We start from the raw sequence: 25,515 nt of genomic DNA, 5'->3' as shown, positions 1-25,515 counted from the left end.
TTAGAAGAATGGTCTAAAAACAGACATGAAAACTTAAGAAAACAACACAAGTCAAAATCCAAACACAAGTGGCATTTGGAAAACTGTCTACTTCCAGTCTTACCAGGACTCATTTTTCCAGCACACATCCATGCTGGCACACAGACAAGCAGCGGACCCATGCCCAGGTTACTGTTAAACTATTCAGGCAGTCCTACAGCTCGGGCACCAGCTTATGCATCTGGCATAGGGCTGAAAAGACATTCCCATATATTTGAATAATGGGAACGAGTAGACTGAGAAGAAATATTTACATTAATATTGGCATTAATGCCAACAGCAAAGCCCCATGAAATGAAGGAGTAGCAGGGCTGTCACCCATCTGGACGACGGTCTAAAGCAGCATCACAGATTTTATTTGCAGCAATTCCTTTTCATTGTATTTTAGGGGCAGTGTTTCATTCAGATTTCCTGCCATACACCTGCTGCTTGTCTGTAGTTGATAAGAATGCATGTTGATGAGTCCCAATAAACAATGTGTTTCAAGTAGGTGTCTCAACCAGTATCTAGCTGTCCTACACAATCCAGTTAGTGCAGGGAATTAATTCCCTTGAAGTATCATTAATTCATCAGTTTTCTTGATGAATTTTATCTAGTCCTCATTTGCAACTAATCCTGTTAGGGTGAGGCATATACACAGAGGGAAAGAATCAGAATCTGCACCTACTACCAAGGCAGTGCTAGCGTGCATGATACACAACTCCAGAGCGTTTATAAAGCAGCACCTCTGTACGGACAGTCCGTAGCGTGAAGGCTTAGTACACAGGACTAGAAATAATATCCTGCTACAAGGGTTGAGGGGACCAGAAACATAACAAAACAAGAAACATGACTGTATTTTCACTAGTATATGAATTTGACAAAATCCAGCTAGGGCAAGACCCCAGGATTCCAACTCATGACATACCCAAATTTTGATAAATTTTAAGAGAATTTTTTACTTGGCGATTTGGTTTTGGCTGGGATAGAGTTAATTTCCTTCACAGCAGCTGGTGCGGGGCTGCGGGTTGGATCGGTGCTGGGAACAGCACTGCTCACCCACGGATGTCTCCTTATTGCTGCACAGGGCTTGCGGGCACCACGGCCTCTGCTGCTCCTCACCCCTCCACCCGCGAGTGGGCTGGGGGGGCACGAGGAGCTGGGAGGGGGCACAGCCGGGACAGCCGAGCCCACTGGCCCAGGGGATGTCCCACACCGTATGGACCCTGCTCAGCAATAAACCTGGGGGAAGGAGGAGGAAGGGGGATGTTCTGTCCCTCACCCTACCAGCGGGGAGAAGGGAGCGAGCAGCTGCGTGAGGCTGTTACCAGCTGGGGTTAAACTACAACGCTTGGCCTGTCACTACAGGATGATGCTCTCCGAGAAAAATCAGGAAAAGGCATTGCTCTCAACTGAATGCATTTGTTTTGACTTTTACGAGCGTTTTGACTATCTGACTAGTAATATATTTGATGTTTACTGTGTCTCATAAAAAAAAGGCACCACTGTCTTCTGGTCACTCAATTTGATTACACAAACCAGCTTACATTAATGACACAATGGACACAACCCGGCATTTGTAAAGTCAAGTCAAAGACAAGAATTATATGAAGTAAATAATACCAATTTCAGAAATGGTATTTTTCCAGTTGCTCTAGAGATAATATTAGGACCATGTACCACCAGCAGCAGAAAACAGCTTTACATTACCAAATAAAAGTGTGATTGTAGACTCCACTCACTCACCCATACCATTTTAATGCACATAGCATTGCTAACTGTCAGAAGATGCAGAAACCTCAGCCTTAGCATCTACCAGCAACCAAAGCACAATCTCTCAACAGCCTGTGGTGTGTAACTGCTCTGTTATTTTTCCCTGTACCAGTTAGATTAAGCCAGTTTAGAAGTGAGATAATGTGCTAGCATAACCTATTCCATTTTGCTGTGTAGGCACAGGCATTTCAGGCAAATTATTTAATATAGTGAATTACTACCTTAACAGTCAACAGAAATACAGTAAGCAATGATCAGAGGCGCTACACAGAATGGTGCACTGTAAGCACTGCTCAGAGTATGATTCTGTTCCTAAAACAGATTTAGAATGCGTACCTCTCAAGCCAAATAGTTCTAATAATAGAATACAGCAGCTTCTGGAAATGTTAAAACTACACAATCTCAGCTGTGTGAGCAGGGACAGCAAGCCCAACACCTCTGGGACATGTCCTGTTTTTTTTTTTTACTTTATCTATATCAACATTTTCAGGACATCAGCTTGCAAAAAAAATAGTTTAAAGCAGTGGAAAGAGTTTCCTTCAAAATTTTATTAATACAATAGGAAAGTTCAAACAAAACCAGTTAGTCTGCAAACACTTAGAGTCTTTGTGCCAGTTAAATGAGTTGACTTACATAGGCAGGTTTTGGGGACCTACGCTGCATCCCATATAATATAAATACAGAGTAAAAAAAAAAAAAAAATAAATCTTTCTACTCAATTTATATCCTCGTACACACTTCCAAGCTCCCACATGTGTACCTAACAACCCAGTTCACTTAGCATCTTCTTCTCTATTTACTTAAGGGTCATAAAAGATTACCCTATTTTTCCATGTGAATTGCTAATGCCGATCAGGAATGATTTCCATCATAAGAAGGGAATGAGATTATGAGAGAAAACTAAAATACTCTTTCTAAAACGGTAATAAGAACTCACAAAAACATTAACTGAACAAGAAACAACCTTTTTTGTCTTTATACAATGACTATTCAAATACATGAAATTTAACTTCATCAGCATGTCATAAATAATGTAGCAAAATAACCAGAATATTTAGTTGCCAGATAAATACAAGTGGGTGCATTTGTTGCACAAGACTGTTAACTGTCGGCACCTCAACATTACGCCAAGGCAGGAAAAAATTTTCTGAAACTCTAAACAGAATAGACTGACCTAATCTTTCAGGCTTTTTTTTAACATTATCCCAGGTGCCCATTACAGTCCAACAAGATTTTTAATGAGTATAGTGTCACTGAAAGGTTAAAACAATGGAAGGTAGAAACTTTCTCCTGTAGTTTCAATGACTATCTTAACTCCCCATTTCCACTGGCAACAGACTAATATTTAAGAATAGTTTTGAAATGACTGAGGTTCTAAAAATAATTAAACGGATACATTACAAGAAAATGGAAAGTCAAATTACATTGGAAGCTTCCAAAAAATACTTTTTCAGGTCAATTTAGCTTTGAATCATATATACAAAAGAATGCTTACAATGAATTAGGTAACATAACTGGCTGCAGAAATACATGACCCTAACAGACTGTGCCACAAAACGTTCTAAGAGGTGTTCTGGAAATTACTTTGAACAGGTTAACACTTAGAACCAAAATCCTGACACCCAGTAGCTCCTAAACAAGCTGGCGAAGTTATGATTATCTTTCATTCTGTATCTTTTGCCTCTTGCCCCTTTCAGATTATTGATATATACAAATAAAACTGCACATCTAATGTTTTCTCCTGCATCTCACTGCTTCCATCTCCGTAATACACAATTCACTAGCTAGTACGTGCCTAGTGCTGAACTTGCTAAATTAGCAGGCTTCTCCAAAAAGAGACTACAGCTCAACAGTGGTCGTCTGCTGCCTGTAAGACAACAGGCAATCCACCTGGAAGAGAGAGGTTTAGGAGAATGTCAGCTGAAGACAATTAAAAGTGCCTACAACAAAACAACCAGCTGTTTAACAAATAACTTATAAGGATAAAACACATTTTACACTAGAAAATATGACCACAAGGGATTTTGGTGCTTACATCAATTGGGTACAATCTCACAAAGTGATGGGAGGCAACAGCCCCCTGCTTTCCAGTTCCCACTGAGCTCAGAACTCACTCTGCCCTGGAAAACACCTTCTGGCTCACTTCTAAATTAACAGTTTAGTTAGGTGCCCAATTTTCCACACTCTTTGTGCTGCACACTACATATTTATATCTGTAAACAGTTGTCATAAGTATACAATTTTTTTGTATTAAACATGCACACACTAAAATGTCTTAAAATATCATAAAACTGAAATTTAAAAGTTGAGGCATAGAGACTCAACAATTCCTTACTGAATCAGAAGTTTTTCACTTAGATACTACAAACTAGAGCAGACAGCATGGGCAAAATTATTGCAATTTTTTTAACTTCCTACAAAATGTTAAGACATTTATTGCTTTCAGGACAATGTCAGTGTAACAACTACAACAACAGTTGCAAGGCAGAATGTGTGTCTACCATGAGAGAATCTGGGTCAAAGCAGCAGTGCTATAAAACATCACCCATATTATCTTGTGCCAGGAGAAACACCAAAAAAAGAACAGCCTAGCAAGCAGCTGTTAGGCCAAAAATATCTTAAGTTGTATTTATTCCAAAAATACTTGCTCTTGGACGTTATCCTTTGGCTCTTCTATCCCTAATTAAGGACAGAATTTTATAAGTAGCCTGTGTTTTTTCTGTTTAATCACTGCTGCCCTAATATGAATGAGATCTATGACAGTGGCAGAGAAAATACAAGTTAATGATTTATTAAATATTTCAACATTTTATCCTCAAAAGCTTACCCAGAAAAACCATTTCGTTCGCCAAAGTTTATTTACTTGAAAACTAGATCATTTGAAATACAGAAATAAAAAGACTTATCATTATCCAGAAAAACACTTGTTTTACTCTTTTGATGCCCCTTCAGCAGTATCAAGTTTAATCAAAACATAATTACAAACTGCACATAAACTGTTACAGTATAGAAAAGAATACATGTAGTTACCAGATTAGGAAGGGCAACATAAATCTTGGAAGAACTCTAGGGTTATTACAGCACTAAATCCACTGACATTTGAAAAACATGATCCAACCTCCCGTGCATGTATGTGTCATGCATTATGGAAAAATCTTTTTAACATGTAAAAGCCTACAGATGTATTTGCCTAGGAACTAAACTGTGTCTTGGTGCAAAATGTTATGGTCTTAAAGACGACAAGAAAGGAAACCATTTATAAGCTGACAACAAAATTGTCAGTTTTCAGGTCTCCTAGCTACCAGTGTGGCCAATCAACGGAGCATATTATCCACAAAATTCAATACAGATGCAGATTTTTATACTTAATCTTATTAAGACAGTCAAGATTTGCAAACCAGCGGCCACTAATGCTATTTGTAATGGAGTCTGAAGTCCACAACAATTTTGTTAATAATACCATTAATCCACATGGTACATGGATATAGATAGAGGTACTTTATTTAGACACCATAAACACATAGGCAGATAAATTTAAGTGAACTCTATCTCAAACAGACGTTTAAATAACTGCAACAACAGATTGCTGCAAATGAGTCAAGTGACAAAAAATGAACAAGCATGTAGGCATATATGCATATGCACACCCTACATATGCATGCGTAACAGCTCTTAAAAATAATCCTTGGAAATATTTCATATGGCTCAGATTCAGGGTGACTTTTCTTACCATTAACTCTAAATAGGTTTCAAAATCTTACTAGGGACACCAAGAGGCTAATTTTTCATCCAGGAGACAGGAGTTCCATAGCAGATTTGAAAACTTGGATAGCAAAAAGAAACCCTGCTGTGCCTAATCTTGGGGAGAGGGGCTGACAGCCACCAACATCTGGCCTCTGTCAAAGCCATTGAGTTTTTCCTCCATTTAAAGGCTAGAATGGAATTGACACCAAGAATACAGCAGTGCTAGCTTTCCACATGGATTTATAAACACCCACACCAAAACAAACAAACAAAAAAAAAAAAAGAAAGAAAAAATATCCAAGATTGGTATTTTGGTTCCATTGCAATGATCTGTACTAAGAATCACAGCCTGGTAAAATGAACCTTAAAAGGCCAAACAAAGCAAAGGTCTAACATATTTTCAAATACAATCTTTTAGAAATAAATAAAAAAGGAGAAGTACCGTACACTCACCAGGCGTGTGTTAACAACAGGAAATAGCAATGCCAAGAGGGCCCCATTCAGCATATGCATCTGCAACCTTAGAAAAAGAGATGTGATATTATTTTCACAGATGGAAAGAAAATGCAGTATTTTCACATATTTTATGTAATATCTCTTTAGTAAAGGATAGCAAGAGATTTAAGAAAACTCTTTTGGCTTGAATTTGAATAAAGCCACTGTTAAATGCAATAACCAGATACTCTTAAATGCAATAACCAGGACAAAAACCTCCCATTAAATACACACTTAAATGATTTCCTAAAGTAGGACTGCTTTCTGTAACGAGCTTTGGATTCCTAGAAAGCCTGGACTGCCTGTTTGTGTTAATCCTGTTCATGATGCAAGCTGCTTAATAGTTAGTATTTTACTGTTCATTTGCCTTTCTGAGCTTAAAATAGTGTATTTATAAAGGTTTTTACCCCTGCCTAACTCTATAAATGCACAGCTTTGAAGTAAAGCTTCAGGAATTTGGAGAAATTCCCTTAAATACAGCAGTGTTACCTTTCCACATTGATTTATAAACACAAAAAAATCCAAGATTGGTATTTTGACTCCACTGCAGTGACCTGTACCAGGAATCTATAGCCTGGTAAAATGATCTTTAAAAGGCCAAGCATTGCAAAGTCTAACATCTTTCCAAAGAAAAACTTGTAGAAATAAACAAACAATAAAATAAATGAATAAAAAAAAAGAATTACATTTGCCAAAATGCAACAGCAAGTCCTAAGCAAAGAATAAGGCAGGAAAGTAGCATTGTAATATTCCGTTTTGTATAGCTTTCAGCCATCTTTTTCTAAACCACTGTTGCATCCCAAGAACACAAAAATAGTATCAAGTACTGTTTCAGTCTACTTTACGTAAGACACAAAGGAATAAACTGTCTACAACGACTGCCTGTCATAAACAGTTGGGAACTTAAAAGTAACTCGAGGGGGAAAAAGGTACTACAATTTGAAAAGTTTTTCAAACATAATTTATATGCTGTCAGGGTGTCAGAAAATGGGAAGGCTCATTCTGAAAAACACCAAATATTGTGGCCTCCATGCTGCAACCAGTCTTTTGCAAATGCATAGTAAATCCAGGATTTCCTGGACATCAGACACATTTCTCACTCTCTGAGATGGAGACCCTAACACAGTATCTGCGTTCAGCCTAATCCCTGCCCAAATGAGAACAGCAGGAAAAAGCTGCAAACAGCCAGACAGTAGCAGTTCCAAAATAATTCACAAGGCATGCCCCCAGCGTAATTTTTCCAGTCACTGCCTAGACTAAGACAAGAAAAAGCTGGAGTGAACTCTCGTGGTGGCAACTACAGCCATTCCCAATTCTCCTAGGAAGCCCCATCTCCCTCCCCACAACACAAGTAGTTACTAGTAGCTGCTTACTGGACTCTACCACAGCAGCCCATTACAGTTTCCTGCACATGAGAGACTCCTGTGGTTCCTGAAGTTAGTAACAATACACAATATTTCAGAAAAGGTTGCATAGATCTGAGAAATCCCCAAGTCAGCAAAAATCCGCTTTCACTATTTCATTTATATCCACCGCTTTAAAACTAGACCCATACTGTATGCATGGCCTTCAGTAAAGCCCGGTTACTAATATTCAGCAAGGAAAATAAAAAGGTACAAGGCCCATGACATAAACAACACAAGCCCATAAATTAATCTGTAGGAAGATGCCTGCCTGCACGCTCATCTCTTACAGAGCTAATTCACGTTCCCAAGCAAGGCCAACACCACCAGTACACAGAACCATGGATAAGTGGCTCCACACCCACAATTTAAGCCCTAACCCTTTCCAAGGTGTCATTTTCCATTCCAACCAATATGCCTTTCCAACTGGATATATATCTTAATATTTTACGACTTAAGCTGTGATTAACTTCTCAAATACCATCTTTCTGTCTTCTTGCATAATACAAGGAAAAGGCATTACCTGAAGAGAATCATTGCAATCCGACATGGAGGACAAGCGAGAAGAAAAATCTGAAACATTAGAAACAAAATTAAATTAATGCTATGATCTCTTTTAGACTCCATTTTCTATATTTTTTCCCATTTCTGTATGTCATAAATTTCTAACCAGAAGAACTGTTTTAAAGAGTTAGAAAAGACTAAAAATCTTGAACAAATTAGAAGTCTCACATTACCTATATATAAAAGGATTTAAGCTGTATGAGCAGCATCTAGGGTACGGCTCCTGCCAGTGCCTAAGAAACATGTCAAATTCTAGCCTGTTTGATATCGTCATTATAAAAGGTTTCTCATAAAGCAGATGACTGTATTTACTACGGCAGCTCCCTTAACCCTCAGCCATGACAATGTCCCTGCTGTGCTAAAGACCAAGCATTTACAGTGACAATACCTCACTTCAGCAGTGAAGGTCCCAGCTCTTGCAGAGCTCATGCGTGATGGGTATCTATAAAAGCCTCTTCATACTTCCCAAAATAAGGCTAACACAGTATTTGCTCTATGCGTAAGCTTAGTAGTCATCCTTAAATATGTCCATTGCCACACTCAAAGTATTTTTACAGTACTGTAAAAGTGTCACTAATAATTAGCTAGAAGTTTCACAAGACCGAAGGTAACTGAATACAATTGCAGCAGCATGTTTGTTTTTCTTTACAGGCTACCTTTACTCCTACCATAAATTGGACCCAATTGAAAATTTTATGTAATACAGTACTGTTTATTTGCAACAGTGCCCCATTTAAATCTAGAGGATAACCATCATCTTTTGATACTGCTGTCCAAAACCTCTCACAACAACTTAAAAAACTTCCTATCAGCAAGTCTTAATCTCTAGATATGAAGAGATCACTACGTAAGTGTTCAGGGATAAAATCCTGTATTTTATATTGCCTGCTGCTGCAAAGAAGAGACTTTGGCTCACTGTCCAATAAGTATTAAAAAAAAAAACCACACCACACAAAATGGATCACACTTCTTACTGCTGTTGCTAAAATAAATTCACAATAGATTATATCACTGCCAACCTACAACACAAATTATCATTAAATCACTTCAAGTGAGAACTTTTAGAGAAGGTGTTTGCTTTGTGGACAAGTCAGACTGGACAATCCACCAAACACGTTTCTTTGAAATGTTGCAGGGCTAGGAAGAAGCCTCCGATGTATTTTCAGATTAATTACTACCAGATCATGTACTTGCTGCAGCAATGTTGAAGCCTGGATTACACTACCGAGCCCTTGTGTATGAAGGGGGCTGGCTGTCATTACCATACAGATAAATGTACAGATACAAATATTTTATTTCCAGTGCAAACTCTTAATATACAGCCATTTATTTCTCTAATTCACTCACTTCTACATTTAATTCAAGTCAGTCTCAATAACAGTTTAGAACATGCACACACAAATTGTTTTTCTTAAGTCATGCAGAACTCTAATGCACAGCAAGAAAAAGGCTACAATTAAATTTAACTGAATGTACCTCAAGACATTTTCTTAGTAAATACTGTCAAAATCCAGAGTTTCACTTACGTCTTGTATTTAAAAAGCTAGTAATTTCAACTCATCAGGGCAGGTTAAAGCGAAAGAGACTATAACAAATGCATGATGACAATCCACTAATGGATGCTTTTTTGTGCTAAGAAAAAAACCCCTGAAAATTGTACCAGAAAAATCTTATGAGAAGTCTATATATCACCTTGCACATAAGACCCATACGACTTCTATGAAAAGTGTTTAACACTTATTACGCTTCACTAGTCCATCATCACATAGTAAGCAAAGTTTATTGCAAAAATAACTAAAGTTCCTTGAATTGTGGACTACATTCTCCCCCCCTTTGGAAACCATAACTATCTTCTACAGGTCTCTTACAATAACTGTTTTTTCCCATTCTACTTGCATGCATTAGTGAAACTTTTTAAGCACTCTATGTTGCATGTTAGCAAAACGAGTTACGATATTTAGAGTCTCACTAGTTCATCTAGAATTTTAAATTCAAATCATTTTATGATTTCCTTAAATTCAGAAATCTCACGGAAGAGACATGTTACTTTGGAAGCATAGTTCACACCTTCATGGAAGAAACTGCTCTTCAAATATAGAAATGTTTTTCATTTCCTACATCTTAAAGAAAACAAAACCAGACTGACTTTTTTCCTCTACACACAAAATAATCAAACCAGAAAGATGTCTTAATCACACCCATCATTTCTTTTTCTGACAGGCCACAGAGTGCTCCAACTACCACACCGTAGCACAGAAACTACAATGCAAGTCTGTATCTTTTTCGAATCTCACCACTAAGGATAAAAAAAAGCTAGTATTAAAAAAGGACGGCATTGTTACAAAGATCGCAATGGACATACCAATTTAAAATACTTCATTACCATGGAGACAGGCAAAGAAGAGAACAAGAGTCACAGCTGCTTATTTTTATACCAACTCTACTGCAAGAAATGCAGTTTCAGGATCTGACAAGGGAAAAATAAATATTTAACATTTTTAAGCATGCAAATCCCTCTGTTACAAGGCACCTTTCAGAAGACAAGCCTGACTTCCATTTTTTATGACAGGAGAGTAACCGTTAACTAGAATGTTTATGTTAAAACTTCAGGATAATGGAAGAGATTGTCAAATGCTTCAGCTTTAGCAGTTTAGCATCAAGCACCTTCCCTCTAAATATGTATGTACTTTCCATGATAAACCTCAGCTTCTTAAAATGGATGTTTTGTACCCTTGTATCTGATTTTCAAAGAACTGTATCACTGAGTAGATTCAAACATTATAAAAAGCATCATCATTCAGCTCAGAGTAATTGGCAGTCTTAAAATACCTAGTTCACAGCAGACAAGCTCAGAAGCTCCAACACAAGTGTTCACACATTCACCCATAACCATACTACATTACTGTCATACTGGAAGTAAAATCCTTTGCCTTGCAGGAGGAAACCGCTAGGTTTTATAAAGCGAGCAATGTCATATTAAATTAGCAGCATGGCTGTGAAGTTCCCACCCCTCTGCTGGCACACTGCAGAGTTCCACTGTAAACAAGCAGCATATATTTTAAAGCATGCTGAGACAGGCAGAATAACTAAACTTTCAATTTAAAAGAACACTAAGAAACAATTTCAATGGCCCTTCTTATTGTCAGATCTGTTACCTGTTATATTTTCACATTACAAACGAAAAGGAGGACAAAAGAATTAATCAGAACTCCAAAATGTACAGAAGTAACTACTTCAGGAGGGAAAAATGAGCTATAAAATAGACATTGCCTGATAGGCTGAATCTTGGGCACAGTTCTAGTCATTCCCTTCCCCTTTAACCTCTCTCTCTCTCAAAAAAAAAAAAAAAAAAAAAAAGAGGCAGATTTAGAAAAGAGTCACAGAGGTCAACAAGAACAGTCAAAAAGTATAGAACATCTTCCATACGTGGATTGATTTAACACATTAAGACTCTTCAGCTTGTAAAAGACCGTAAGAGTGAGAGAAAGTGAGCATAAAACCACCATGAGTGGCTTTGAGGAAATGTATAAATGCATAACAAGTCCTAGGTGGGGACAATATTGTGAGTCAGGACATCCCAGTCTTTTTCACCAGCGCAGAACCAGAAGCTTCTACAGTTGTTCTCAGGCAATAAATTGCAAAGAAACCTGTAACATTGGTCAATCCACAAACTGAAGTTCACTTCAACCTTGAGGACCCCAGACGAAAACATAAGTCAGAAATTCTGTCAATATACTTCCTAACTGCTCTGCAAGACCATAAATATCATTGTCCACTCCCCTGGGAAGTATTTCTGGCATGAAGAACTGCATGGCCACCACTCCCCCGCATAAGCTGAAATACAAAGGTCACACCACAACACATAATGGATCAGCAGGGCTGTTGTTACTTGGAGGCTGCAATGTACAGGATTGCATCGCTTAACTATTCCTTCACTGAGACAAGATCAAAGAGACTGAACTCATGGTTGCTCTGACTAAACCAGGACTAGGCTGCAAATCACTCTCTTCCACACTCCCCTCCCTTCTTCTAACCATGCACTGAGAAAGTTCCAAGTGGTATCTCCAGGTCTGGGACAGACTGGAAAGCAGAAGGCAAAGTGTGGTATTTTTCCACCAGCAGCAATATGTTTTGAAAATTTTTCTAAAAGAAACGTGTGCAATCCTGTCTCATTCAGTATTTGGAGTTCCCAGGAAACACCTTTTGAGTTCAGTAAACTTCAGAGATCATTATTTCCTTAAATCTGATTGTACTACTCATTTATAACAGTGTAGAAGGTAGAAGAGCCTGTATGTAAAAGGACAATTCTGAAGACAATAAGGAGGTAACATTGCATTAGTTTATGCAGAAAACTTCTTTGATAGATAGCAATCGGTAGATACTGCAGTATTACATTGGCCCTCCACAAATCCCTGCTAAGTTGCCTCCCCTTTTTAATCACTAAAAGAAATCATAGCCAAACAAGGGAAATGTTACTGTTAAAATGGAACAGGGTAACTGGGAAAAATCAGCTCATTTTTCGTAAATTGGTTTTTAGAAGCCAAAAATTACCCCCAAAAATTACTTCTTGACACTGCAATATTGTCTGTAGGTAAAAGTCAAGCTCACACGCATGGGGAAAAAAAAAGGCTACGTATCAACAAAAATAAGATGGTCTTCTGCAGCAAGTTAGGGGGTTTTTTTTATTGATTATATCTGGTTTTCTAGTGCATTTGCGTTCCCCCTGATTCTTTTTACACCTAAGAGCTCCCTTCAGAAGTATTTTAATGACGATATTTTCTGTTAGTTCACTAAGGCAGAGCGTGCAGTCAAAGTTTGTCTTCAAAGGCTCTTGAAAGGCTTTTCTTCTACCAGTCCTGTCCTGCTGAGACAGAAACATGCATAACACAAAGGTCATCTTGTCTGATCAGAAACAAACTAAAAAGACAAAAGAAGACAATTCAAAAGGAAGCAGGAAGAACAAATCACACAACTCTAGCCATTCCAGATTAAACACCACACGAAGCCGCACTTAAAATATCAAGGGGAACGCCTACAGATGTCCGAGTCGAGTTGTTTCTGGCAGAAGACAGCTAAGCACACTGCAAGTAAAACCACTGTATCTCGCATTTGCGGCACAGATTACGTTTATGTTTCAAAAGAGCAGCTTGTGTGTCCCTGAGCTGGCTGTTTGATTTAGTACCTCGCTGCAGCAGGCTGGAAACATACCTTTCTTTTCACACCAGGCACGATTACTGAACCAGATCAGAAATTGATTGGTTTCGTATGTCATTCCAAAATGGAAACTCCAAAATTAGATTTTAATTCTATTCAGAGCAATGTGAAAAATTCATGAAAACTGGATTCATCCAAAACTGGAATGAATTAAACAAAACAAAAAAAAAACGGGGGGGGGGGGGGGCGGGGAGGGCGGGGAAATAAAGAGATACACACAGGCTTTGGTCAATCTGCACTGAAATAACAATTTTCAGCCTTTCTGAGATCTATCAACGGACTTTCCAGAGGAGAACAGACTAAGATACAGGAGGAAGGTTAAGTGTATTTTACTGTACAGGTGAAAAACATCCCATTTTCCCTCACAATTGTAAAATGTAAGGCAAGGAACATTCCAGCAGGTGGATAATTTAGAAGATGTAGAAGGTTTTATTAATTAACTCTAACGTTAATTTAAGTAAATTCAAAACAACCACCTTATTTATCAGAAAGCAATGGTTAAACTCCATCATAAAGCTTTGATACAGCATCTGGTTTTGTATAAACTCAATTCAGCACAGTACAGCCATATAACTTAAAAGCCATCTGCTTGCCTTCTAAAAGGTAACTTTTTTTGGTTTTAAATAAAAACATGGTGACTGTGGTTCGACAAGTCCAGACTGCCAAATCTGAAAAGAGAACAGAGTCAAAAGATACTATATTCTCATTGCTAAACAGCAGCAAGTTGAGTATATTTAATATTTTAGCATGAAAATCACAGCTGCCTTACTGCAGCTGTCAGACAGGTTCAGGGATTAATTAACGTGTCCTGTGGAATTGTTAGTCTAGGTTACGAATACTCATGATTCAAAGCAACACTGCTGGCAGAGCATTGAGTAATACTACAGCAAAAGTACTTTCTGTGTCATATAAACCAGACTCTGGGAACCTAAGAAGCTGCCTGTCTCTCCTCCCAGCCTCCCTGTTTCCCACTTTTACCCAGGGATGCAAGAACTATAGCAAATTGAACAATTTCCACCCTCTACAATTTAATGTCTTTTAAATTATATATATGTTCATTGGGACGTTCTAGGTTAGTCTCCCCTTCCAAAGGCTTGGTTGGTTTACTTGACAAATCAGTACTCACCTTCTCGTCTTTTATGCTCTTAGGTGAAAGCTTTCTAGACTTCTCATAGTTTAGGATTAATAATTAAATAAAGACTCAGGTCTTTCTGTGTATGCAGTGGCATTAGTTATCACACCTAAGGAATTTGTGTTTCAGAGAAAAACTGTCACTGACATTATTTTTCTTCCTCTTTCTCTACCCACTATCTGCACCAGCCCTTTACTAGTAGTGGGTTACTTCATTCCCCATTCCTACCTTGACGCTTCAGCAAAACCTGACAATCAAAAACTTACCTGGGGTTAAAAGAACAAAAGTCTGATTTAAAAAAAAAAACAAACTACTCAAAGGCCAATTTCTTAAGGAAATTCAGTTTGCACTGAATTCAGATTAATTTGCATTTACATCTGTCAGCGACACTGGGGAAGCCTGCATGAGTTCACAATAAAATTCTCATGCGCATATTCATCTACATTCACTTTTGTGACTTCTTTCCCCAAGCATGATGTTTCGCATCAGTTTCTATGGAAGCAAAACCATCATGAAAAAGTCCTGCTCTACTCTGCTTCGAGTCACCTATACCTTGTGATTCTCAGTTCAAAATTCCTCAAATTGTAGGATTTTACAACAGAAATTTGTCATCTTTAAAAACAGCAGGATAATAAATATCTAACAGCTTTATTATTACAGGTAACTTGCTGAAGAAACAGTAACACAAGCCATAAAAGGTAAGGCACATATCATATTCCAGATAATTTCAGTGGGCATTTCACTAACTACCAAAGCATTAAAATATAAACAATTAAATTCACTTGGCACCAATTACTTGGCAATCTGAATACATGTAAACCTTTAACACATCTATCTAAAGCCCTGAGGAAGTGTCACAAGAAACACGAGCCGCATGACACTCTTCACAGGTTTCAAATCCATGCTGCAGCACTTGTTCGGGTGAACAACCCAGTTTAAATTGCTGCAGTGACGGTGGCTGATGTACAACCACCGCAGCAAAACTCACCGTTTGTGCCCAGGAGTGTAAACACCAACAGCAGCGCAAGGCAGGCAGCGAAGGAGGGGGGTTTAGGATGGCAGTCATCAGCTGAAAGTCATCCCAATGATCCCCGATCCCTAAGGAGCCCAGTGTGGTTACTGCTGCTATTTGATTCACTCTGCCACTCCACTGAAGTTCCTAAAGGCCTCCAGCAGTTATTCCTCAAACATCAGTTTAAACCGGTAGCAAACCACCTATGTGGAAAAGTGTGTGAAACTGCTACATAGGTTAAAACATCCATGCTAAAAATATATTACAGCCAACAGTGATATATTACAACACTGGACAGTACACTGAAACTGTTAATAGCTCCATTCTCAAAAAAAAAAAGAGGGGAGGAGGGGAGAAATTAAATAGGAGAGGAAAAAAGAAACAAAAAAAAGGCCTTTCTTGGCCTGTCTGTCCATAATGTGTTGCTCAAACTACAGACATTACACTTTGATTGATATTTGACTTAAATCTACGATGATCTCATCAAAACAAACCAATATCCGATTACCTGATTATTCATCTAATGGCCTTTGGATAATTACCTTCAGTGTAAATATTTGGGGTAAGAGAAAGTTAAACATTTTCATCTAGAATTTCCAGTCCTGTAATTCCCACTCCTTTTTAGAGAGTAAGCTTACTTCTTGTCAGTTCCTCATTTTTTTATATTCTTTTCTCCTAAGAATATACAGAATAAAGGGGAGAATTACCAAAGTATGCATTCTATTCTCAAGCACAGCCGTTATTCCAAAATTCTAGCAACTTCAAAACAAAGGCTTAACCTTGAGCTTTAAACTCCAATTCCTCAACTAGGACATTCATCGGTAGCATGACGTTCTTACTGTGCTCCCTAGCCTCCTGCCTAAAGCACACACATTTTTCAGCTCAAAATAAAGCATGTACTGGCCCAATCTTCTCTACATTGAAACAGCTGAGCTGTAATCTCTTCAAAGAAAACTGTGAATCAGAGCGTTAAGACACATCTGCTATTCTTTTTATACTAAATTAGAAATTACTATTATTTCAGAGTAAGAATCTTTGCTTTGCCTCACACCAATACTTCTCAATTTCTCTACTATATGCTGGGATTTACTAAAATAAGCACAATGGTGAAACAAGCTCTATACAGTGTTAAAATTTTCACAGAAAAGCTTTTCCTCAACTCAATAAATAATCCTTACATGAATTATGGTATCAGTTAAACCCTCTAAGCTTCAGTTGACAGTGGTTTTTTTAAACAGAACCATGTAACTGCTTAAAAATAAATGGTAACAATTAAGAAAAAATTGACAGTTATTGGAACCAAGAGCAGATTAAACTATACAAGCAAGCCATAGTGTGGGATTTTTTTGGAAGCCAAACTAATAGTTCTGGAGCATCCCAGACGCAGTATAAAGGAACTGGTGATCTGTCTCATGACCTGTCGCTACCCACCTATGCCCCTTGAACCACTATCACCTTTCTAGCAGTAAAATGCACCCTTCTGCAAGAAATAAGGCTTGCCACCAAGAAATACTGGTGCTTTCAGTGCTTTAGTTGTTCAATTGTTCATCTGCCCTTTTTTACCACACACTACATCAATTTCCTCTCTAGCAATCAGCTTTAAGAGGAAGTTTCACAAGTTAATTTGCAGTTGTAAAAAGAAAGACTTGTGTATTACACAGATCTAAAAATCAAGCTGCATACTTCATAATCCAATATATTTGTGAGCTGAGATTAGGCACATCTTCCACTTAAGTGATGAATTTTATGCCTACCAGATAGCATTTCAGAGCGCTGAAAGGATTGTTGACCTTGCTACAATAGTCTCACACACCTCCTAAATGGACTGATTTTGGAATAAATGATACTATACTCCAAATATATAGCCTTGCTTTTCTCAAATATTTTTTTTACCATCCTTAACATATCAAGTTCTACTAAATTTCACTTTTATCACATTTCCTGAAACTGAGTCCTGTCTTCTGAGTTGCTTTAAAAATTACAAGTTCTGCAGGTTTTGGAATGCAGGAGATATACACAAAAAATAATGTAGACAAGGGAAATATGCACACGTACAAAAAGGGAGATTTAGAAACTTACAGTTAGAGACTTACATTCTGAATAATGTGTATATATTCATAGGAAACTGCCTTCGCTGCTCTATATCTTGCCCACCAATCTTAATACATCAAGCAGTGAATGGAACGCTTGAAACATCTTCAATTTTGAATACTGCTACCCTTTAAAAATTGAATAACTCTAAACTTTTACTTGCAGGCTGTTGCTCGTGTAATCCAACATTATTCAGTGTAATTTCTAAAAAAAGATTAATGAATTTCTGTAATCAAAGGTTCTTCATACTCACTCCCAAATAACAGGATATGAATGTCCCTTTAATTTCAATTCAAGGTTTTGTAGAGACAGGATGTAGAAAAACATACACAATTTAATGGGATCCTTCCAAGTATTTCCAAACATCCTAAATTTGAAAGCATTTAGGAGCAGCGTACACAAATTAAATCCAGATTCACACTTGAAAAATCACATCTGACCACATAACCAGTTTTTTTTCTATGGTTTAAAAACCAAAAAAGGAGGAGGAAGGAGGAGAGAGAGAGAGGGAAATAACCAATCAGTTATACTCCCAAATGATGCTGAATTCAGTCAAACCATGTTTATTATCTAAGTTCTGAAAACAGCCCATTGTTTCCAAAAACACAGTGGCCTCTTTTGCAGAGGACTGAAAGTATCCAGGTCTCTAAAGAAGCTAAAACTGGAAATAATGAACAGAGGATTTGGTATTTACTGAACTGCACAGGCACTTAGCACTGTTTTTAGTTACGCAAACATCACACTGAGATCACTGAACAAAACCGGGACTCGCCTACACTTCTTTCCCCTACCTTTTTTTCCACCTATCCCTTCCCCTTTAGTTTACTTCTCTTTGCCTAAGAAGATCACTGAAGTAATCATCCAGCAACACATGTGTTTTCTACAAAAACATTTCCTTTTTCCAGACAAATGTCAGTCCCTAACTGTTTTAAGTGCAATAATTCAGTGTAGAATTGGAAGAGAATTATGACAATTTACAGAAACATTTCTCACTGGTAAATCCTCAGCTGGCAGAAAGAACACTTGCAAACCTCTTCCCACAACAGCAAAAAAATAAAACCCTTAAATTTTTCATTTTACAGGTTTGGTACTGAGTCACCGTTCCGGAAGAAAGCATTGGCATATTAAAATCAAGGATGCTGAAAATGTACAACAGTTTAAGAGAAGGACTAGCTGTATGTATCATTTTAAGATTAGATTGCAGTTTCTGCCACTTCCCTAAACAAGGTTTCAAGACACTTACATACAAGCTTTTAACTTCTACAACCTGGTCAGTCATAGCCTTCAATGTTCAGAGCTAAAGTCTTAGCAAAGCTACAAGAAACAAAATTAAAACTACCAGCTGCAAGATCCAACACACACAAACCTCAAATTCAAAAAAAAAGACAAAAAAACCCAACCACATAATCATTAAGGCTGGACAGGACCTTTCGTGATCATTTCACCATACCACTGTTAGCCACAAACTCTGATCTTGATGGCTTCATGTAAAAGCTTTTCTTACATTTTGTTTTCCAAATTTCTCTTTTGCAATGCAGACTAGTTTTATCTCTGGGTCCTGGTTTGTATTTGTCTACAGTTGATATTAGTTGCCTGTTAACTGTAGCGTGATGTCTTACAGGACATCAAGAGACACCTGTGTTTATGCATTTTCACTAAGTAAAAGTGATTGTGAGTAACACCTTGCAAAATACATGTGTCAGAATTTACAAACTGGGGGTACAAGAACAAATTACAAAGAACACTAGGGGTTTGATGGAAATTCTAACTAACTTCACTGAAACTGAAGAACTGCTATGCAAACACAAGTGTTTTGACTGAAAGGTTTAAAAATGTGTACATTTTGGAGGTAGAACAGATAAACAAATTGGGTTTGGCTAACTTGGTTTTGACACTGCAAGGCATGAAATTTTCCTTCCAGCTCACTAAAGCAATTACTCCAAGTGTCTTGATGCTCATACAGAGGGAGACACCACCTATGTATACACTTCTCAACAATGATGCCCTGGATGCTGCTAAAAGTCTCCTTTGCCAAACTTTTAAAGAAATCAACAGTGTTTCATTGGCTGTTGGCTGAATCCTCCCTCTTACACTGCTGAATCAGACACCTGAAAGATTTCCTTCACATCTTCAATTTCAATACCAGAATTATGGATCCTAAAATACTCAAAAGGACTAATGTCTTGAAAATGTAACACTTGGTCCCCTAAACATACGCTGATTTTTTTCCTGCTGTGCAAATAGGTTTGCAACATCCTAGTGGACTTGATGTTCCTCTTTTAGGATACTTTTTTATGCCAGGTTTACAGCAGTATCATTGGTCCAAACATATCCTCAGTCCTAAAAAGACAGTGGTTTGGTGTTTTGGTTGTGCTTTTTTTTTCTTTAATAAGAGGTATCCAAGTAATTCTCAATAAGACCACTCTTACAAAGAGCTTAGTGTGAATTCCTTCACAGACTTCCCCCCACCCCACCCCACACTAACCAAATACTATACTGCACAAAACCACCCCCATCCCCATCAGAAAGCTGTCAAAGAAACCACCAAAGTTTCCATTCACCTCTGGTTTCAAATTATATATCAATTTTAAAAATTTTAAGTATTTCTCTCTCAGTGCTGCTGCACTTACATCCCTGGTGCAGTTACATCCCTTCTTCCTCCAAAAGCTCTGCAAGAAGCCAAAACCAAGACTAGGGCTGGAAACCAGCAGTAATGTTCCTAGATAATTCAACTAGGTGTCAGGACAGCAACAAATTCTCTGAATCTGATTAACCATGAGAACTGTTTAGGCAGTTAAAATAGGTTCACTTGATTGACACTTCATCCTCGCAATGACACATCTAAACTAGTTGTTCCCACTTATGAAAAAGATTTGATTTGAACACAGGTTGGCGTGATAGGCAGAAATTAAGACATCTGATCAAAACAGATTCATCTGTAGAACTCAGTATCCATAATGTTACGCAGCTTTGTCTGCCCAAGTGCACCACGGATGTAATTCCCATTTTATTCTGTGATTTCATGTCAGTCTTAGGTCTTTTAAAAGCAGGACTTTTGCTTTTACTTTTATGCAGAGAAAATCTGAAGGATAATTTCTTTCCAGTTCCAAATATTTTTGGCTCACAGCCCAGAGCCTTTGTGGCTCTGAGGTAAAACAGTCTCAGCTGAAGAAAAGGAAAACAGAAATTGAGTGAAAGAAGAGACCTTTACCAACAGCTACTGTTGGCTTCCCTTTGAAGTGATCTTGATTGTTGTAGCATGTTTCATCTCTTCACCGCCTACTTTGTTCATCCTAATGTTTAGGCACAGCAGCAGGTTTATGTGCAAACTACCATAAGAACAGAAGTGAAGGATAAACTATATTTTCATATCTTACATCTTACCAACCTGTTGCCCTCAGCAAATTCTGGCCAGAAAAAAAATGCTGGCAAGATTCCCACTTCTATGTATGACTTTTTTGCTGATGGGGGTCATTAACTACCTTCGTACCTAACCTGCTTCCTCTGCTGAAAGGTGCTGATTTTGCAGCTGCTTTCATTCTGTACGTTAAGCCCAGGCCTATCTCTAATACATCTGTTTGAGGATGAAGAGGCATGACTTCGGAATTTTGCTGACATACCCACCTTCTCAATTTCACAAATCCTGGAACACCATTTCTAATGAGTAATTAGCATAAGATTATTTAAAAAAGCTTCAGAATTGGTCAAAAAGAGATTAAGAACTGCCCATGCCGGACTACAGAGGTTAAGTCTCTGTCTTCCTGGGGAAAAGCACTAGTGAATGAGGCAAACAATACTAGCTCCCCCATTTATTTACACACACTAGCTTTTGCTGAATACTTATCATAAGATTATAATACCATATGAAGACAACTAAACTTTCAAGTCATAATGGTAACATATCCTCACCTTCTTCCCAGAGAATTAATAGGCAAGTTTTCCTGTAAACATTGAGTATTGCCAAGAAATGGAAGGTAGCTATATTATTTTGTTTCTACAGCTCTTGCATACCTTCTGCTTTTCCCTTCATTACCAATACTGACTAGTTGATTGCACAACAATTGCTAGCACTTCACGGGAAGCAAGTGTCCTATGGTGTAAAACTCTGAGCTAACACTGAATCACTGCTTAGGAATTTACATAACCCACTAATTAAGTTTTGAAACTGTAAGTTAATTGCTGTAGAGGTCTTGAATATTGCTGTAAGAGCTTGTTTCTCCCCCTCTTGAAATACTACCTATCTCCCTCAAACCTCTGGCGCAACCAGAAAAGATGTTTCCATGCCTGTTTGAAAATCCTCTCCAGGAGTGAAACTAATGACTGGCTTGATCTGATACAGCCCAGATCACTGGGCATTCTGCAAAGGGAGACTAAGAACGGTCGGATTTTCATCTGGTTACTGATCTTAGACAGATGCTCTTATCACAGCAGCTTTTATGAAAGCCTTTTTGATGTTCTTCTATTCATTCACGAGCTTAAATTGTGCAAATTGTCCAGTATTGAGGGTACATATCAGCAAAATTAAACAAAATAATAGTAATTTTTGACAGCTCCCACACTCCTTACCAAGCTCAGTGAAACTTAACAGTTAAGTACTTGCACAGGACTATTGACAAATACAGCTTGTGAGCTTTAATATCGCAGTTTAGTAAATGCTTCCATTGTTTTGGAAGCTATACAAATCACACATGATCATGCATCAACAACCAAGCCACAAGTCATTAAAGCACGTAGTTTATCCACAGGTATTAAGGCAGATCCATTTGTTCACTCCATGTGAGACACTTGTATGTAACACTTGTTCTCTTACTATTTGGCTTCTAAAATTAGAAAGCTAAACCAACATTATCTGCACAAAATAAGGAGTAATTTGTTTCTTCCATACCTTCACAAACCACATTCACAACCTGAGAAGTCGCTTGCTTGAAGCTGCATGTAAATTACATAGCTGCTTTAGCGATATTCTTGTTTTCATTAAATTTGGTGTGAATTTTACCACTGCTGTCAGTGGAAGCAGTATTTTCTACTCTTGAAACAAGGATCAGCTGAAAGTAAGTGGCGAGACAGCCTTAATTTTTTAGCATTCACAACTGGAGATTTGGACATTAGTCACAGCTGCACTTTCACCTTTTCATTTGATTTGGTTTATTTACACATTTTCCAATCCAGCTGATTAAAAACTAAGTTTTAAAACGTTTATGCTAATGCTTGGCATTTGTGCTGTTGCTACATGCTTCTGGTCCACAAACAAACTGTGTGACAAACCCTGCTTTGCAAGTGTGATGCTCCAGCAAACATCACGGCAAGCAAACGCAAACCTTACCTGCATCATGGTGACCACGTGGCAAGGATTCAGGAGGTAAATGACCGTCCTGGTGGCGAACTTGAAGCCCACCTCCAGCCCAAAGATGAGGCAGAGCACCACCAGCAGCACGTTCTTGCCCCAGCTCTCCTCCTTGGCCTGGCACTGCTGCAGCAGGTGGCCCTCCAGCTCCCTGGAATGCAGCTGCCGCAGCTTCCACAGGGACAGCAGGATCTCCGCGACGCCCAGGCTGAGGAAGACCAAACTCTCCACAAAGCGCTGCTGCCCGGAGAGGAAGGCCGCGCACTCCGGCCCCCCGTTGCCAGCAAAACTGGGGTCCACCCCCCCGTACATCCAGTCCAGGAGGTTATGGAGGCTGTAGCGAGACATGGTGGGACGCTGCCTCCCCTCCTCCCCGCCGCCGTCCAGGAACAGGTTGGAGCAAGACGGAATCAACGCCAAAATGCCGTCGGGCTGAGGAAACATGAAACGCAAGGCCGGCCCCTGCGCGCCCCTTCCTCCCCGGCGAAGCGGCACCTCAGCACGGGGCGCGGCCGGGCCCGCGCTTCCTTCCGAGGCCGGGCCGAGACCCCCGGGCAGCTGCGGGGAGGGAGGGGCGGCAGATGAACAGAGCCCGCCCGCGGCGCCCACCGCCCCGGCCCGCTCCCCTTCCCGCCCGGCACCCGCCGCCGGCACCCCGCGCCCTGCCCTCCCGCCCGCCCCCTCAGGGCAACCCGGCGCCTTCCCGCCCGCCCGCCCTGGGCCCGCTACCTCGGCCGGCGGGGGCGGGCTCCGCGCCGTCCGTCAGGGAGCGCGGCGCGGCGGGGCGGAGGCAGGCCCGGCGCCCCCAGCCATGGCGCCGGCCTCGGCCGCGCAGGGAAGGAGGAAGCAGCGCTGCGCTCAGCGGCGGCGCGGCCGAGGCTGCGAGCACCAGCCCCCGCGGGCGGGCGGCGTCGCGCCGCCTCCCGCCGCTCCGCCGGCCCCTGGGCCGCGCCGCAGCATCACCCCACCGACGTGCCTGACTCACGCCGAAACACGGACGAGCCCCCCCGAACTGGCCGCGCCCGGCCGCCCGCTCCTCCCTCAGCCCCGGCTGCGCCCGCCTCCCGGGCTTCTCGTACCCCACCGCCTCCCTGCGCCTCCGCCCGCCGCCTCCTGCCTGTTGCCTGCGCTCTTGCCCGGCCGCCCCCCTTCCTCCCCCTCCGTGCGCCGGGAGGGAGCCAAGGGCCCGGTGCAGCGAGCGCCGCCCCCTCCGTGGTGGAGCGTCCCCGGCGCGGCTGCGGCGGCCGGGCCCGAGCGGGGCTTCGGCTGGGCCCCAGCGCGGGCGGGGGGTCGGTGTGTGCCGCCAGCTGTGCCCGCCGCACGTGTGCGCAAGCCCCAGCCCTGCGCGGCGGAGGCCGCCGGTGGCTTCCCGGTCCGCGGGGCGGCCGCGCTGCCGGCCGGTGCCTGGGAAAGGCGGGGGGCGGCGGGGGGCCCGGCAGGGGGCCCGGCGGGGATCGCGGTGGGGATCCCGTCGAGCCCGGCAGCGCCACGGACGCGCGTACCCGAGCGCCTGCTGGCACCGCGGGTTTGATTCGGTGTCGCTGTCCCCGGCCGTCGCAGGGCTGCCTAGCTCCGCGGGACGAGCGCTGTTGCCGGCCAAAACGTTGAGCCCGCTTAATGGAAAATAAAAGCTTAATTCTCCAAATAAGTTTGGAAAGACCAGGCAGTTACCTCTGCTGGCTGCGGCCCACGTGATGGCGGCGCAGAGGCAGCAGCCCCTGGTCCGTGAGGGTGGAGGCACTATGTGCGTGGATTCCAGTAAGAAAGAAATACTCCTTTTTGGGGAAAGAAGGGGGACCCACCAGCCTTTTCAGAGGGCTTCTTTCTACAACTGGAGCTCAATAAGAATCCTTCTACGAAATGCTGTTGTCTCAGTTGTTGCTGATTCATCAGAACACCTGTTGTTAATCTAATGCTGCAGAAAGTGAACGTGCAGAAACCAGAGGTGCCACCTGAACAGGCACAAATCTCAGGTGCTGCCCTGCTAACTGGCCATGCACACCTGCAACACAAGCCTGCTGCACGGACCATCAAAACCAGCAGCTCACCACTAATGCCAATATGTTGGCAGTTCTTTTCTTCCCGTATCTCTAAAATACAGAAATACTGCTGTATTGTATATGTATAAAGAACCGAGCATTTTCTCTCAAGGGGTCTATACCAACGGCCATGCACAACGTGGAACAGACCCGTCCCTTCCCACTCCCTCAGTCACGCACAAGAGGACAGCTGCTGCTGCTAAAAGCAATCTTGGTACCTTGCCTCTGCATTCCATTCAGTCTCACCTTTTGCAGTGGCTGTGGGCTGCTGCTTGTGCTTCTCCTTTCCTAAGCTTTTCTCCGGTGAAGTGAGAAAGAGCTGTAATAAGAACGGCAACACATTGTCGCGTGGTGGTATCTCAGATGTAGTGATTTCTTTAGAATACAGACTAGCCACAGGAATATGAGAGCTTGGTTGGGTGGTTGGTGGTGGTTTGTTTGGGGGTTTGGGTTTTTTTTGAGGATGCCAGTGAAGAATAACTGGCTGAGAACGTGAAAGTGGGCAGTATTTTGCCCACAAAAATAAGCATTTGCAAAATGATGGTTTGTTGTCTATAGAAGAGGGAAGGAAAGAGAACAGCTAAATAAAAACAGACATCATGAAAGCTAAAGACTTAAGGAATTAGTCATTAAGACTTCATAGGAAGGAAGTCTAAAAAAAGGAGCTAAAGAAAAGAATGGTGCTT

General features: G+C 40.7%; 1 protein-coding gene across 3 annotated transcripts in view; it reads right to left on the bottom strand.

Moving 5' to 3' along the window:
* TMEM164 (transmembrane protein 164) overlaps positions 1-23,830 on the bottom strand; it is a 44,856-nt gene extending 21,026 nt beyond the window's left edge. The window contains exons 1-4 of one of the 3 annotated variants that reach the window (XM_056360028.1): positions 23,520-23,830; positions 22,770-23,222; positions 7,957-8,006; positions 5,989-6,055 (exon numbers count right to left, since the gene is read on the bottom strand). In XM_056360028.1, the coding sequence (XP_056216003.1) occupies positions 5,989-6,055; positions 7,957-8,006; positions 22,770-23,138 (486 nt within the window). In that variant the 5' untranslated portion in view covers positions 23,139-23,222; positions 23,520-23,830. Of the gene's footprint in view, positions 1-5,988; positions 6,056-7,956; positions 8,007-22,769; positions 23,430-23,519 lie in introns of those variants that run through there. The other 2 variants (XM_056360027.1, XM_056360026.1) reach the window with 2 other exon arrangements.
* Positions 23,831-25,515: the final 1,685 nt, after the last annotated feature.

Source organism: Falco biarmicus, chromosome 14 (genome assembly GCF_023638135.1).
Source record: "Falco biarmicus isolate bFalBia1 chromosome 14, bFalBia1.pri, whole genome shotgun sequence".
NCBI lineage: Eukaryota > Metazoa > Chordata > Aves > Falconiformes > Falconidae > Falco > Falco biarmicus.
This window is presented reverse-complemented; position numbering and strand designations above follow the sequence as displayed.